This window comes from Poecile atricapillus, chromosome 5, assembly GCF_030490865.1.
Source record: "Poecile atricapillus isolate bPoeAtr1 chromosome 5, bPoeAtr1.hap1, whole genome shotgun sequence".
Classification (NCBI taxonomy): domain Eukaryota; kingdom Metazoa; phylum Chordata; class Aves; order Passeriformes; family Paridae; genus Poecile; species Poecile atricapillus.
The window spans coordinates 3720230-3736402 of NC_081253.1; the positions used below are offsets into that span (position 1 = coordinate 3720230).

Genomic DNA, 16173 nt, shown 5'->3' on the forward strand with positions numbered 1-16173 from the left:
GGCTGTTAAATTCTCTCATGAGTTTGACATATTTTCTTTTTCTTTGAATTCTCTCCTGTTTGTCTCAGCTCTTGCATCTGTCCCTTACATCTCGTGTCAGGAGCTCCAAGCTGCAGAGCCGAGACCCTTTATTTCCATCTCTTTCCCTGGTTGCATTATAAATAAAAACCCTGTTATGATAACATGTGAAATAAAATGGTTGGACATCAGTATAGATTATCCTTAAAATCATGTTATGGAAATGGAAATAAAGCAGCTTATGGTATATGCCAGGCATGATGCAAGTGATATTAAATAAATATATGACTGAAGGGTTCCATTCATTCCAAATGCTCCCCTTTGTGATCTTTAGCCATGTTTGTAGAGAAATCTTTCTTAAAGCACTTAAAGCTTAATTCAGAACAGACAAAACAATTATCTTTTGAAAGTCTGATGAAATATGTTTGGCAGCTTTTGAATTTAGGCGAGTGTTTGTCTCACTTCTTTGAAATCTCACTTCAGTCGGTCGCTCAGCCATTTCAGTGCAATCCTTCAAATCTGGTAGCGAGTGTGGGCTTTGCTGAGTTACAGAAATGTTCTAATCAGAAAGTGGAGGGGCTCAAAATAGTGTGCAGTACACAAAACTTGTCATTTTCCTTATTGATGTGCTTTTGAATCTCAGTCTACCTGCTGTCTGTGTGTTTTTGATGAAGTATTGGTTGATAAATCTGCGTAGGAAGGAGTTTGTCCCTCCAAAGACAGGTATGAAGACCCTTAAGCATTAAATTATTTTAATTTCTTGGGAAACAGAAGTGTCACTTTATCTTCTCTGAGTATAAATGATGAAGGTTTATGTCACCAATGTGTGACTGTTTCTCATAGGAAGAGAAAGCAGAAGACTGACACTGCACAATGTAGTTTTATAGTTGAACTATGTCATGAACATGGAGCAGAAATATTTAAATTATGGTTCTGATTGCCACTTTGCTGAGCACATGGAATAGTTTGCTCAGCTTATATTGCGGCAGGAAAGTTGCCACTATGCTGTAGCAACAAATATTCTATAAGTGTGAAGGGCATTTGGGAGAAATACGTATTTCCCTTCATTTTTTTTGTAATATTTGATAAAAATACTTTTTTAAAAATACATGTATACAGAGGACTTTGTGAATTCGCTTTGTGAATATATATTAAAAATCACTAAGTTATTCCTAATGTTCTGTAGTGCTGCCTGCTCCTGACAAACATCTGATACGGATCATATGCCTCTAAAAAGAGAAGTTCCTCGAGCAAAATATCCTCATGAAAACAGGTTGGAGACACTCACATTCTCTCGCTCGCTCTCACTCGCATGTTACATTTTGGCACGTTGTAGGAGCAGGTAGCATATCTACTACCTGCTGTTGAAAGTGTTGAAGATACTGAATTATTTATTCCATCTTCTGCACTATCCAAACTCGTTTTGGGTAGTTTGACACATCTCGGTCTTCCATATGGATACTTCATGGTGACAGAGTTGCCAGCTGCTCAGGTTTTATGACAGTCTGAGTTTTTTCAAGGACTGTATTAGTTTTCTGGGAAGAATCCTGCTTTTCCTGAGGGTCCTCATTCTTAGGCAGTAGTTATGCCTTGGGTCAATGCTCTGGAGTGGGAGTTTTTTAGGAAATTTAGCTAAGAGATTCCATAAAAAATTTTTTTTAAAGGACTTGCTGTTAGTAGATTGCTTGAGATTAAATCAGAGCTGTGGGATATTAGAAAAATGTGAAAGCCATTTGCTAAGAAAGCTAAGTTCCTTTCAGTCACAGTCTTCAAATTCCTTTAAAAAAAAAAAAAAAAAGTGTTTAAGTATCAAGGTGTATAAAGCAACATAAAAAGCAGTCTGGAATACTTTGGAAGACAAGATTTTCAGGGCACTTGAAGTGTAACCCTAAACAATCAGCAAAGCTTCCCCATGGCAGGGGGTTTGGAACCTGATGATATTTGAGGTCCCTTCCAACCCAAACAATTCTGAGATTCCCTGATTTTCTCTGCAGTTGTGCAAAGTGAGCGGGTCTTCTGGGTCTCTAAAATACAAAACGTGTAAACCTGAAAATTGTGTGAAGATTTGAGTTTTTACTTTGCCAGAACTTAGTAAAATAATGGAAAATGAGTTCTACTCGTTTGTTCTACTTTATGCAAGCATCTCGTGATAGAAATCTTTTCTAAGGGAAGCCCTGGGTATTGTGGTGGGTCTGTGCTGTGCTGGGTTTGATTCCCACTCTGTGGGATAAATCAGCCTTGCTTGCAGTGGGATCCATAGATCCATGATGTTGACTGTTTGCTCTGTGCCATCCTGGATCCAGGCTGACACCAGGAGATGTGAAGTAACGATGCTCAGAGCTTGCTGTTCAGATTAAGAAGTGTAGTTACGTGTAGCCCTAGGACTTCTCCCTGCTGCTACAACCCCTTGGCCATATTGCGTTGTTCATGCCAGGCATTTGACATGTTTGGCTTCTCTCCAGAATTGGACAGATAAGATACCAAATTAAATTAATTTGCAGCCTTACAACCAATAAATAATGCTGCTTAAATGTTACCTAATTGAGTAGAACATCAGTTTCGCAAGCATTTTTCTTTTAAAATGTCATTTCATTATACATCACTGCATCCTGTATATTTACCTGTGGTGAATTTTTTTGCCTTCAGTCACTATGTCCTCTATTTATCTTGCTTCCTACTTTTTCTTTGCTCCATCACAGTACCTGTTTTAGCAGTTAGTCTGTCCATCTTACACAAATCACAAAGCATTAGCTACTTTTCACTAGTGGGTTATTCTGATCTGCTTATTCTCTGCTCTAATAAAATTCCTTTGCTTCATTGTTTGTTGCTGATGGAATTTGAATGGGGAGGACGATGTGGATTCATGGTTTCTCCTTCCCCCCATCACCACAGCTCTGACTGCTTGGTCCTGACCTCTCCCTTTGTGGGAACAGAGAGGCCAATGTAGCCCATGGTGAGCAATCTGGCCACTAAAGTAAAAATGTGCATCTGTCAGTAATTAATTGAAGCCAAATTTAATTACAAATCAGGGAAAAAAATAGTACCACACACACTTAATAAAATTTAAGAAGCTTCAGTGTGGTTGCCTAAAAAGCAAAGCAGTCCAAGTAGAATACACACCCCTCAAAAGTCTGCTCTGTGTGAGAGTCTCTTTCAAGCTTACTTCTTGATATTACATGGAGAAGTAATTTTGATTCACAGTTTTCACATAGTTTTTGATATCTTTTTGAGCTAAGGGTCATAAAAAATAGTGGAAAAGTGTTTAAGACTGATTCTTAGTTATGTGGGCTAAGGATCTGGCCTGAAATTTTGTTTGTGATTTGATTCCGGTACCTAAATACCCTGATCAGCTGGTTGAAATAAAGAATCAGAGCAGTAAGGAGGAACTGTGAGAGAACCCAAATGATTTGCAAATTAAAAAATGCATTTATGTAACTTTTTTAATTTTTGAAGTGGTGTATTTTAAAATAAAAATACATAAAAAGGATTGTCAGTATAAGTTGAAACCGAGCTTTTTCTTCTTGCTGTATTTTAACATACAAGGCAACTCCCAAATCCTAAATATTGAACTGGTAGCAGTCATGAATATTTATCACTGTACTGTATGTACATATAGCAATTACAGCAAGAGGAAAAAATATTTTTCTTTACAATTAATATTTGTAAACGTTTATGAAAGTACATAGAAATAAATAAGACAAACACATGGCCTAATTAAGATGAAAGGCATGACAACCCTTGTGATTTGTTCTGAAAAATAAAGACCATTAAAATAGTAAGACTTAATTATTTCTGTAAACATTGCAAATTATCTTTATCTACAAAAACCTTAATTTATGAGTTAAAATATCTATAAGCATTTCTTGACATTTGCACATTCCATGTCAAAAAATTATTGTTAATTTATTATTTATTATACTGTCTACTGTCACATATTACCACTTATTAGTATTTATTGTTCAGAAATTCAGTGTCGTCTATTGTGTAATGGGAAAAGGAAAGGCATTTTATATGTGGTGTAATTTGTGTGTTCTTGGGCTAGTGTTAAAAATGCAACTTCTGTAAGTTGATCATATAAAAATGTCTGTAATAACAAACAAAAATAACTGGTCTGTTAAGGTTTGCAGACATTAATTGTGCTATTTGAGACACTGTTTACATTTGGAAGATAACTTAAAGCCAAATCTATGGACTTGGCTAATTGCTGGGTTGAAATCAAGGCAAACAATGTCATGGAGGAAGCAGAACCACAAGGTTTGATCTGTAGGTGCTAGAAGCCTCCATCCCCTCTGGAGCCCTTGTTTCCCCAGGTGGATGTCTGAGGTCAGACCTCTTGGCTTTGCCTTGGCCTTCAAGGGGGCAACATAGAGCAGAATGGTTTGGATAAACTCTAGTGCAGTCCAGAAATAAAGACACAGGATGTTTTGGGTTGGAAGGGACCTTAAACTCGTCCCGTTCCACCCCTACCATGGCCGGGGACACCTTCCATTATCCCAGGCTGATCCAAGCCCTGTCCAGCCTGTCCTTGGACACTTCCAGCGGTCCAGGGGCAGCCACAGCTGCTCTGGGCACCCTGTGCCAGGGCCTCACTGGTTCAATCAGTGCCATCTACTGAACAGTATTATTTTAGTACCCATTTTCCCTAAAAGGCTCATATTTGTAGCCATATCCAAATTTTAGTCTGTTTTATTGTAATACTGTTCCTGGAGGATGAAGAGTGCTCGTAGCTCTTTTCTAGACTGCCAGATCTTCAATCATAAACTCATTTTACTGTGAATGTAGTTGTTTTGCAGCAGAGAATTATGGCTTTGGATTTTATTTGCAGAGCAGAAGAGTCCCTGCTGCTGCTGCTGCTGCTGCTGGTGGATTGTATCCTACAGCAATTCTCCTTTTCCAGGGAGAGCTGGGTTACCTGTACTGCCACTGACCAATAGTGGCCACATTTATCTGTCCTTCGTGCAGAGCTTTTGCCAGACTGAGGAACATTCCACTACAAATCAGCTGCTGTTTTAAACTCACTTTGTTCTATAAGCCTGGTGGATTGGAGAGTTCAGCCTCCATATCCATAGATACATAAATATGCCCTGTGTGGTCTCCCAAGGGGAAGGCAAAATGTGTTTTTAGTTAAGTTGCATGGGAATTTAATTGAAAGATTTAGAGCAATGCCATAAAAGAGTAAATCACGGCTGTGTGACACAAAGAAGATTTATAAAGCCAAATAAAAATACTTTAGCACCTTCACTGTTATAATTTGCTTGATCTAAGTGGAAACCTGTATTAGTAATTTTGTCTGTTGGTAATTAAAAAAAAAAAAAGGGCCTTTATATTTGACTGATTTTCAGTCCTTTGGAGTGAAATTATGGGGAAGACGGTAGCAAAGGGCAGAGAATTCTGTGGATGTGTCACCTCTCTGAACCTGCAAGTGCACTCAGCTTCCTTCCCAGGAATATTTATTTTAGTTAAACACATGCTTAACTAATTTCACGCAAGCAGGTCCTCAGAAGGACTGTGAACTGATTCAGATGAAGCACAGGCATGGCTTTAGACTGCAGCTTGTGTGGATGGTGGTCCTGAAATCTGGCCAGTCTCCAAGGCAGTGGGGCTACTGCATGTGGGATGGTCCTGCTCTGTGCAAGAAGGTCACTCGTCACACAGCAAAGTGCTTGGGGATGTTTTCGAGAGGAGAGCTGGGGCAGAGCTTTAGGAATGTGACCTTCAGCACAGGTTTAGTGAGGATTCACTCACTGTATTTATTGGAGAGCACTGTATATATTAAATGCTGCAGTGTTGATAGGTCTCGATAAGGACACCATAATAGCGGTTGAAATTGTAGGGGGTTTTGTGAGATGGTAAGTTAATGATGTAGCTGCTAATTTGAATTTAGCAGACGTTTTAAATATAGGTTTCTCTTACAGAGACAAAAGTTGCAATTTAAAGCTCTTTGGTGGTCTAAAAACAGCTTAATTCTCTAGTAGCATGGTAATAAGTACTAATCCAGCTTATACAGTGATTGTAGTATGTCATGTTTGTGAAAGATTGCCTAACTCTGCTTTCTCTGGGTTTTATGTTAATTTTTTTAAATTAAACATAAAACCTTATAACATCTTTATGCTGAGATAAACTGTTCAATTTAACTTGTGCTCAAGCAGCAGCTGTCAGGAATTATCATGTTTTGAGCGTTCTTGCCATCACCTTGTGTCTCTACCTCCCGGATACACTCTGTGGGATGATAAAGCTCACCTTGTTAGGATTTATTACTTAAATAATAACCCGAGGTAAAATGAAAGTTGATGTCACACGGAATGACAACTGACATATATTTATGTCGCACGTTCCATTATAATAAACTTTCCTTTCTTTCCCTTGTAATAGGTGTTAAATGGAAATACACTCCAGCATATCCTCCAGTGCCCTGCGTGAGTCCATTAGCCACGAACACGGCTGCTCTGTGGGCATGTTCACGGGGACTCGTGCTGTCAGGTGTTATTTAAGCTTGTAAAGCCAGGGAAATTGGTTAGTGCTGGTAGTTAGCAGCTTCTCTGCCAGTAAAGAAGCAGCCATGAGACCCTCTCAGAGTTGGGATAAATTCTGGAAGTGCTGCGAAGTAACAGAAGTGAATCAAGGAGGGTGTTTTCTAATCAGTGGCATTATTTTAATTATTTTCCTTGCTGCAAGAAGCATAGGCAATGTCATTTCAGGCTCTACATCTGAATTTGCTAGTCATCACAACAATTTTCTCTTGACACCAGTTTATTGTGCTGAGCTGGGCAGTGATAAGTGATCTGCTTGTTAGTTGAGTCTTATCACTTTCTATTTACAGTGGAGAAAATTTCGATCTATCTCTTGTAAGCTTTCCAAGTTTTCAGCCTTTTTTACCATGCTAGAAGCCAGGCTCCAGTGTGCTCTAATGATGCTGTTGAATTCCTCCAGTTTGCTTAAGCCAAGACTGCAGACACTATTTTTTTTGTCTGTGCCTGTAACCATCTTTTTTTCTATTTCTCCTAATTATCCCATTGTTGATCTTAGCAAGTTAGGATGTGTCAGAGCTACATGGTTTTGTCCAAGCTTATTTCTTGGATCTCTTCTCATTGTGTCCTCCATTGTCCTTTTCTCTCCAGTCACTGTGTTAACCTTGGTACCTTCACTGTCTGCACTTCCTACACTTGCTCTTTGCTGCTTCTCATGGTTTCAGTCTCAATGTGCTGTCTTTTTCCCCTTTCTTCCTTCAAACTCAGCCAGGTCCATCAATACCATCCTGTATTAGTTCAGTTTTCTTCCCTAACTCATGGCAGAAAAGAATTTTTTTGAAAAATCAGTAAAGATAAACTATAATGCAATCCAGAAGTGGAGTCCTAGAATGGTTGGGGGTGGAAAGGACCTTAAAGCTCATCTTGCTCCACTCCCTTGCCATGGGCAGGGACACCTTCCACTATCCCAGGTTTCTCCAAGCCCCATCCAGCCTGGTCTTGAACACTTTCAGGAGCCAGGGGCAGCCACAGCTTCTCTGGGAAACCTGTGCCTGGCCTGCCTACCCTCACAGGGAAGAGCTTCTTCCTTTATCTAATGTCAAGCCATCCTGTTTCCGTACGAAGCCTTTCCCCCTTGTCCTGTCAATAGCCAAATTTTTTCCAAGCAATAATTTGTTCTCATTTTTGCAGGTTTTGGGGTATGTTTTCTCCAGTTTTCATTTTTCTTTGTCGCTCTAGTGCTGAGCAGGGATTTCACATTGCCCCTAGGAAGCTTTTCCTGCTTTGCTTTGAGCCTGGCACCCAGGTCATTCTGAGGTCCAGGGGTCATTACTCACAGTGACAAATAAGTAATGACTTACCTAAAACTATTTTTTCCTCCTAGTATGGCTCATAATAAACCTGAGCTCGTATCTTAATTGGCATTCTGTGTGACAGGCCCTTTAGAACCATCAAATATTTGATGAACAAGGCAATAACAGTCATCTCTTACTTTCGTAAGCCTTTCAGATCAGCATTGACCCAGGTTGATGAAGATGGATACAGGATCAATGCCCTAGGAAGTGCCTGTTCTGTAGATACAGGTTATCTAAGAAGGGTGCAAGTTAGCAGAGATATGATATAATATATATGATCTAGATGGATGTTCGGGGAAGTTCATGAGTTTTGAGGGTGGCAGTCAGAATCAGAAGTTTATCACATTAGGGATGTCAGTTTGGCAGTAATCTTGAACACAAAATTAATGCAAAAATAGAAAGAATGGGAATAACAGTAGAAAAAAAAAACTTTGAAAAAATATTTTAAAAGAATAAAACATTGCATAAATCAGTCCTGAATCTGAATTACTAAAATGATGGATAGGAAAAAAAAATCCAATTCAGAAACAGACTGTGTTGAAAAGTAGTTTTTAAACTTAATGTTCTATGTCCAATAGATACCTGATCTCAATTTTTTTTTTTTTATTTTTAATCCCCTGTGATAAGAAATATAGGGCACAAATGTCTGAGGCTCTGCAACTCTCTGCATGTTCAGGATTCACTTTGCTTGGAAGCAGTGCTAGCCAGGGGCCAGGAGATGCTCACATGCTTTTGGTGAAATGGAGGGGAATCTGCCACTGGTTACAGTAGGGTCAGGATTTCATATTACACATTTAAATACATTCACTTTCTGGTAGCCTGGGAAGTTACACGAGGCTAAGATAGCAGCTTGTTAGTGTTGTTTGTGCCTGCTTTATCTAATTGAAGGATGTGTGCAGTGTTGTGGACTGTGGAATAGCAGGAGTGCAGCGGCAGGACTGGGGTGCAAGGGTAGAAACAACATTTCATTATAGAGAATACCTAATAAAAATGTGAAAATAAAACAGAAAAAGTGTGGGGAAAAAAAAAGAAAAGCAGACCATACTAGATAAGTGCACTGCATAAATCAAAAGGGTTTATGTCATAACATGAACATGTGCCATTCCTGCTCATATATTGAATTTCAGTAGTTGGTTGCATAAAGAAGTAAAGTGTAATGAAACTGGCAAGCAAAGTATTCCCTAGTCAGCCTTATCTTTGTTCCATTTGTCCTTCAGATACAGCTTTTCTTGCCTTTTTCAATAAAATCCATCCAGCTTTTTTTTTTATTTTGCATCTCTCTGTAACCGAGCCGGGAAGACCAATGAGATTCGGTGCTTTTCTAGTTGGGTTCTTAGCAGCTGCTTTTTAAGAGATCAAAACTTCGAATGCTGCTACATGGTATTAAGGCTTAGCTATTGATGTGTCCCTATAGGGGTTATGTTTTTCTAGGGGGGGTGGGAGTGGGGAGCAGGGGAAGGGGTGACCCCTGCGAGCACGCTCGCCAGCAGTAAACACTGCTCTCCTTGTTTTCCAGGATCCTCTTTGCAAGCTCGGTGCTTAACCTGCCTGAACTCGCCGCCCTCCGCCCTGACCTTGGCAAATTGAAAAAGGTCCTCTACTTCCATGAGAACCAATTGGCATATCCTGTCCAGAAATGCCAGGAAAGGGATTTTCAGTATGGATACAACCAGATTCTTTCATGGTAGGTGTGGCTCGCACTGCTCCTTGTTATTTAAGGTGTTCTTCTATCTACAGCACTGTAACTCTGAGGAATACTTCTCCATATATTTTCTTTTGGTATTAATTATTTTTCTATTTTTATTCTCTATTGATTTTTTTAAAAAATTAATTGTTCTGTATTAATGTTTCACAAAATCATGTGGTGACAGGAAATGGAGGATGGACATCAAACTGAAAGTGAGTAGGTTTAAATTGGATATTAGGAGAAAACTTATCCCTGTTAGGGTGGTGAGGCCCTGGCACATGTTGCCCAGAGAAGCTGTGGCTGCCCCTGGATCCCTGGAAGTGTCCAAGGCCAGGCTGGATGGGGTTTGGATCGCCCTGGGATGGTGGAAGATGTCCCATGGCAGAGGGTGGAATGGGATGAGCTTTTAGGTCCCTCCCAACCCAGGCTATTCTGTGATTCTATAAACGATGACTCTGTAGCAAACTGATGTACCAGCAGAGTTCTGAGGAGAGCTTGATAAAATCAGTGTGGCTGAACCACTTTGTTCTAAAAAAATCATCTCAATTTATTGTATAAAGTCCTCCAATGCTGCCATGGTGTGCCCATTGTTGGTGGGATTTCTGACCTGTGCCTTGGCTGAAAGTGGTGCTTTGTTTCATGGATGCTTCACAAAGCTGCAGCTACTCAGCTCGTGCTTGGCCATAGCTTTTACTGCATCCAGCTGAAATTATGGTGAGGGTTTTAGGGAAATAAACAGAAATTAAAATGTACTGCAGCACTTTTCCTGTGAAGAGAGGGCAGTAAACATACCAGATAAATCCTTATATTTCTTTCATCTAGTATTCAGAAATTGTGCAGTGCTAAAATACCCAGACATTTTAAAGGCTGCGGTCCTTTATTGTTGCTAAAAACAAATGTATTTCTCGAATCTGAGTTAATGAAAGAAGTTAATAACAGCACCACTGAAAAGCTTTGTGGTTAGGCACTGTGCAGACCTAAGTGAAACAGCAAAACTCACTTGTTTCAAACTGAAATAAATTCATTTCCATGATGTTTCTCACCTCTCTCTTGGTGGAAGAATTATTAAGAATAGGGCTTGAGCCTTTTAAGGTGCAAGTTAAGCTTTAGCATCTTTATAATTGAAGGCAGTTATGCTGAAATTTCTCAATTAATGATCTGTGTGTGCTCTGGCCATTCTGCAGCTGCCTCTGCCACAGTGTTTGCAACGTGTTTCACTTACTGAGCTGTAAAGATGGGAAAGTGAAGTGAAAGACCTTTTGAAAACAGTAGCAGCCATTTTCAGATGTTCTAACAAAAAGAAATGTTTTCTGGCACTGGGAAAGGAATATTTTTTTGTATATATATTTTGCTTTTTCATGGCAGTTATTTTTCATACATCTGTTGTAAACTGACAAACATTTATTCTCAAAATATGCATTTTGAGTATCTTCTTTTAATAGATAAATAAAGATGATTTTTACAGATCATAGAATCGTGTAATGGTTTGGGATGGAAGGGACTCTGAAACCCATCTTGTTCCAACCCCATGCCATGGGCACAGACACCTTTCACTAGACCAGGTTTCTCCAAGCCCATCCAACCTGGTTTTGGACAGTTCCAAGGACGGGGCAACAAATGCTCAATTCTGTCCTCTTCAGCCTCCAGTATCATCTTTGTGTAGTTGCATAATATTCATCTCCCATTTCTGTTCTGCTGAAACCCCAATTTGACAGAAGATGGAAACCATGTCCTCTGTATTATTCTTCACACTCCAGTGGTCATCTGCAAGGAGGTGCCATCTTCCAAATATGCTGGAAATGGGGAAAATGTACCTTTCCACTTTTACACACAGGTTTTGGAGACTATTAAAATTAGAGCATTTTGAACCAAGCAGGTTGGTGCTTTGGATCATTAAAAAATGAAAATTCTGATGTTTGTAAGGAGATAATCTTTCTAATTTGCTCCTGATTTCCAGAGCCTGCAGGAAGGAGTTAGGGTAGATAAGACTTCACAAACAAGAGAAGGTGAGAGGATGTTGTTGGAGCCTTTCCTGTGTGTCAGACAGCAGCAAAGAAACGTGTCAGGTTCCTGCCTCATGTCTTCTGTAAATCAGTGCAGAAAAGATGACTTCTGTACAAAGCTGAGGCTTCCAACAGGTTAAAAACCATAGGTGGGGAAGAGGGTAAGATGCCAGAAAGCATTTCAGCTCCTGCAGCCAGCTTGAAAAGGATTATTTCTCTCTAATGTTGGGGTTTCTTTGCTTTTCCTGCTGACTCCTGCTGCTTTGGTGAGCAGTGTCAGTTCTCTTTCTTGACCAGACAGCAGAAAGATGCAGAGAGGATGAATGACAGCCTCTCACCTCAAATATACTTTTCACCAGCCCTGTGACTTATGAACACATGTCCTCAATGTATCTTCTGACCTGTAGGTCTGTATTACAATATATAACATATTGAGAAAACCAACTGGCCATAAAGCATTTCTTACCTCAGTTAGTGCTGTGTGTGTTGGTGTAGCTCAGATTGTGGCAGCACTGCCAGGATAAACTTCCAGATACTTCAGGTTTTTCATAGCTGCTTATTTCCTCCAGACTGACTCTAAGTGGAGAAATAATACCTACATTATCATTGAACTATATCTTAATATTATTGATCTGGCCAATTTTAAAACACAGCAATAGAAATAAAATGTTAAATTTATATGCCAATTTTTTCAAACATTTTGTGGGGAGGGATATTGTATTTTATTTTTATATATAATGGATATACTCTTAATCAGGATTACATCTACATAGGTTAAAATTCCATTTCTTTAGTGTCCTGCTGCCTGACACACATGGTCAGTTGAAGGTAGGTTAACCAAAGGTAAGTTGTCCTTCAATAAAAAAGATTTCTGAGGAATTTTCATTTTCTTCTAACTTTCTACGAAAGTCAGATTACAGCAGGCCTTTATCTGTTTATAATGCTTCTGAGAGATGATGATAGTAACACTATATTTACCATTTTATGAATAAAACTCCACAACTAGAATAGGATGTGCTCCTTTAGATTAATAATAGTAATTTATTATTAGTTAAAAAAGGTTAAACATGTTTTCAAAGGGTGAATGGAGAGAAATGAAGACATTTCTGATTAAGGTAAGCTGCTCCTAATTCATATGAAAAGGCTGGTTTTAATTAGCATCCACTTGTACCTTTTACTTGTTCATGAGAATATGTGTCCTATTTCCTTTGCCTGCAGAATAATTCTGTCCCTTTTGTGGCAGCAATATGTTCATTAATCTTCACCACTTTTTACAGTTTGGTTGCTGATGTTGTGGTGTTCAACTCTGCTTTTAATATGGAATCCTTTCTTAAATCCATTGGAAAATTTATGAAGCTGATTCCTGACCACAGACCTAAGGATTTGGAAAAAATAATCAGACCGAAGTGCCAAGTTCTTTATTTTCCAGTCAGGTTTCCTGATGTGAGCAGGTCAGTACATTTTCCACGTCATAAATTGCCTCCAGCCTGTCAAAACTCTGTATTTATGGTGACGTTCTAACTAATCAGCTAAAGCATTGTTAATGAATGAGTTTGATAATATGCAAAATCCCATAATTGATAAATGTATTTCAATAATCAGAGGCTATTGAGGCAGCCAAGCCTGTCCTCTGTGCCTGTCGTGCAAACTTGCATCGTTCAGGATGAGTGACTTCCCACTTGTTTGAGTGATTTCCCACTTGTTTGAGTGATTTCCCACTTGTTTGAGTGATTTCCCACTTGTTTCAGCCTTCCAGGAGTTGCCTGCTCCTTGGCTCTGTGCATATTTGTGCAGGGGAGGTGAAGGAGGAGACAGAAATGCTGGAGACCAGTGAAAGTGATAAGCCTGCAGCCAAGGAGCTGTTTTATCCTCTCCTCCCTCCCCTACCTTTTTTTATGGCTTTCCAGGTAGGCAGAAGCATTCCTGTGGCAGGGAGCAGGCTTGCAGATGTTGGCATTTGCTGCAGCAGGAGTTGCTCTTCTCTCCTCCTCGGTTACTCTGAAGGACATTTTTTATTGCCCTCGTTTCAGAGCCCATCCTGAAATTAGCAGTGGGTTATGTGGCTCAAAGGGAACATTCACAGGATCCTTTTCACTTTTGATTAAACCTGGTGCAATTGTTTTTCCTGTTATAAGGGACTCTCCTCCCACTGAACAGGAACTTTGCTTCAGTGGGACCGGCACTAAATAGAGTGTGATTCTGCAATTTGATTATACTCTTAAACCCAGCACCATACTGGGTACATTTTTTTGCTGAAATAAGGATGGGAAGCACTGCAATGACTTTGCAAGAGCCTGCCTTTTGATCTGATAATAAGTTCTGGCCACAGTTGAGATCTTTGTCCCTGACCAGCCTGTACTTAGTTATTTCAAAGGCTAAATACCAATGTGTGGTAGTTTGAGGTAGAGAATTTTTTAGTGCAGGAGGTGAGGTTGTGCACTCTCTGATGTACTCAAACTGCAGGGTTTGAGTTTCAGTGTCTTGGAAAACTTTGTATTCTAAACTACTGCTGCAAATCATTTAGAAATCAATCTCTAAAGTTAAGTCTTTAAATGTCTATTTTTGACAAGTGGATTAAAATCCTCCAGTGTTTCTTAGGGACTTGGCTGTCCTGGATGGCAGCATAGTTCAGTACCTGTATATCTTTGAGGATCTACTATTCCCCCTTAGAGTCCAGAGCTTTTGAGTGCAGGGAATGCTGTGGGTGCTCAGCATATTTGACGTGCAGCCAGTTCCAGAGAGGCTCTCGGGGTTTTGGCATACCTTAGGAATCATGTGGCCCAGACCTGGTTTTGGAGATGAAGTTATGATAACCCTGTCTCGTATATTACATCAGCTCTTTTGGACTTGTCAGCCCTGGCAGATGGGGTCAGACAAGATCTGACAAATTAGGCTGAAGTCATCATACTCACAGCGCTCGTTTGTCCAAAGCAGGAGGTGATTAGGTGGGTAAAATCATCCGCCTGCTACCCAAACTGGTGCAGCAGGAAGATCTCACATCTCACTGTGTGCTCTTTTAGAGTCCTGCTCTCATACTAAATCCCATCTCACAAGGCAGGACACCTTTCCCGTTTTTATTGTGGCCACTGCACTTGAAATGATACCAAAAACCTCTTTGCAACAGTGATGGGCAAAATTAAGATGTTCATAAACAATTGTGTGATAGTACAACTAGTACAGCAGAATGATTAGAAACAAAGATTAATTTCAGCTCTGTTTTATCTAATATATATTTTATTCAACAGCTAATTCTAGATGTAAGATCTGAGGTGTTTAGACAAAGTCCAATATCAAGATAGGAAAAAACATCTGAAGAAAGGGCTGCTTCTCCCTGACTCTCAAGTTCCTTGGGCTTTGACCTTCAGCTGCAGCCAGTATTTGCTATTTCTTTACATGTTTTACATAAAGCTGAATGCACCTGTGGCAATTCAAAGCTGGTTTTTTAATTTAGATTGTATTAGTATAGTGACTGAATGGAGATTGAGGAGAAAAAGGTTAAGAAAAATTGTGGCCAAGCTAAAATTTATAAAGCAAGCTCTTAGCCCAGAGTGTTTTTCAAGTTATTTTCAAATGGTAATTTGCTTTATCCAAACCAAACTCATACAGTGTAAGTAAGTGATTATTTGCATGACTGACAATCATTTCAATGCCTGCAGTCTTTTTAAAATGCATAATTTTGCTGAGATGTTGGGAAAATATTTAAAAATTCTGAAGGCAAAATAACCAGGGTGGGTTTATTATTTTTTATTTTGACCTCTTTTATTTTGCATGTGGATGTCTCAGGGTGTGTTTGTGTCTGAAACATAATCTACATTTGGATTGGGGAGAGAGAGGTGATCTGAAAAATCATCCTCATACGTGTGATGGGGAGCTTTTTAAGATTATTTTAGATTAATATTGCAGTTGTAGGGCAAAATAAAATATATCTGAGCCTTGATCAAAACCAGTGTAATGAAGGATCATGTCACAAGAGTTAATCCTGTAAAATATCTACCTTTTAATGTAATTACTGTAGGTGATGGACACAAACAGCACAAGCAGCATAGTAAATGATCACTTAAGAGGGGAAGTATAATGATGAAGGATATCCTAGGAAACACTTGTGGATACTCTGAGAGGCACCACTGTAATTTGTAATGTGTATTTAAATATTTCAAATGGGCCTCTAACTGCTGCTTTTCTACTTCTGAGGGGAAGTTGTTGATGCTTTTTTATAAAGAATCTTCTTTTTTAATAAATATTTGTCATTAGGATCCATGTTGGTGTTCCCAGAGCAAACCCAGCAGACTGTGGTCCTTATCTGACAATGAGAAGAGATGAAAGGATTTGAGGATTTGACAGAATAAGATATTTACTGACCTAATCCTCCTGTTTTCTGGTTCTGACAATGACTGGCTTCCATATTATATCCTGTGGTGCCAAGGCTGCTCCATATTTAGCCAGCCCATATGATTTCTGGATTGAATTCTGCCCTTTGTACATTCTGGTAAAGTATATGGTGTAGGAATAAATATCAGAGTATCTGTAAGCTTCAAGACTCAAAAGCCCTCTGAGTTCAGGCTGTCCCTTCACAGTGCACTGGTATTGCAAAGGATGGAGAGCAGTGGCTGATCTGCCATGTGTGCTGTGTATCAGACTGGGGG

The 16173-nt window shown here is 39.4% G+C and overlaps 1 protein-coding gene across 14 annotated transcripts in view; it reads left to right on the forward strand.

Annotated features, from left to right (window-relative positions):
* GTDC1 (glycosyltransferase like domain containing 1) overlaps positions 1-16173 on the forward strand; it is a 303268-nt gene that overhangs the window by 74790 nt on the left and 212305 nt on the right. For 13 of the 14 annotated variants that reach the window (XR_009277719.1, XM_058839525.1, XM_058839524.1 and 10 more), the window contains 2 exons: positions 9357-9524; positions 12808-12981. Coding sequence is in view for 13 of the 14 variants with exons in the window: in XM_058839525.1 (XP_058695508.1) it covers positions 9357-9524; positions 12808-12981 (342 nt within the window). In the remaining variant the exon portion in view is untranslated. The remainder of the gene's footprint in view (positions 1-9356; positions 9525-12807; positions 12982-16173) is intronic. The other variant, XM_058839522.1, reaches the window with a different exon arrangement.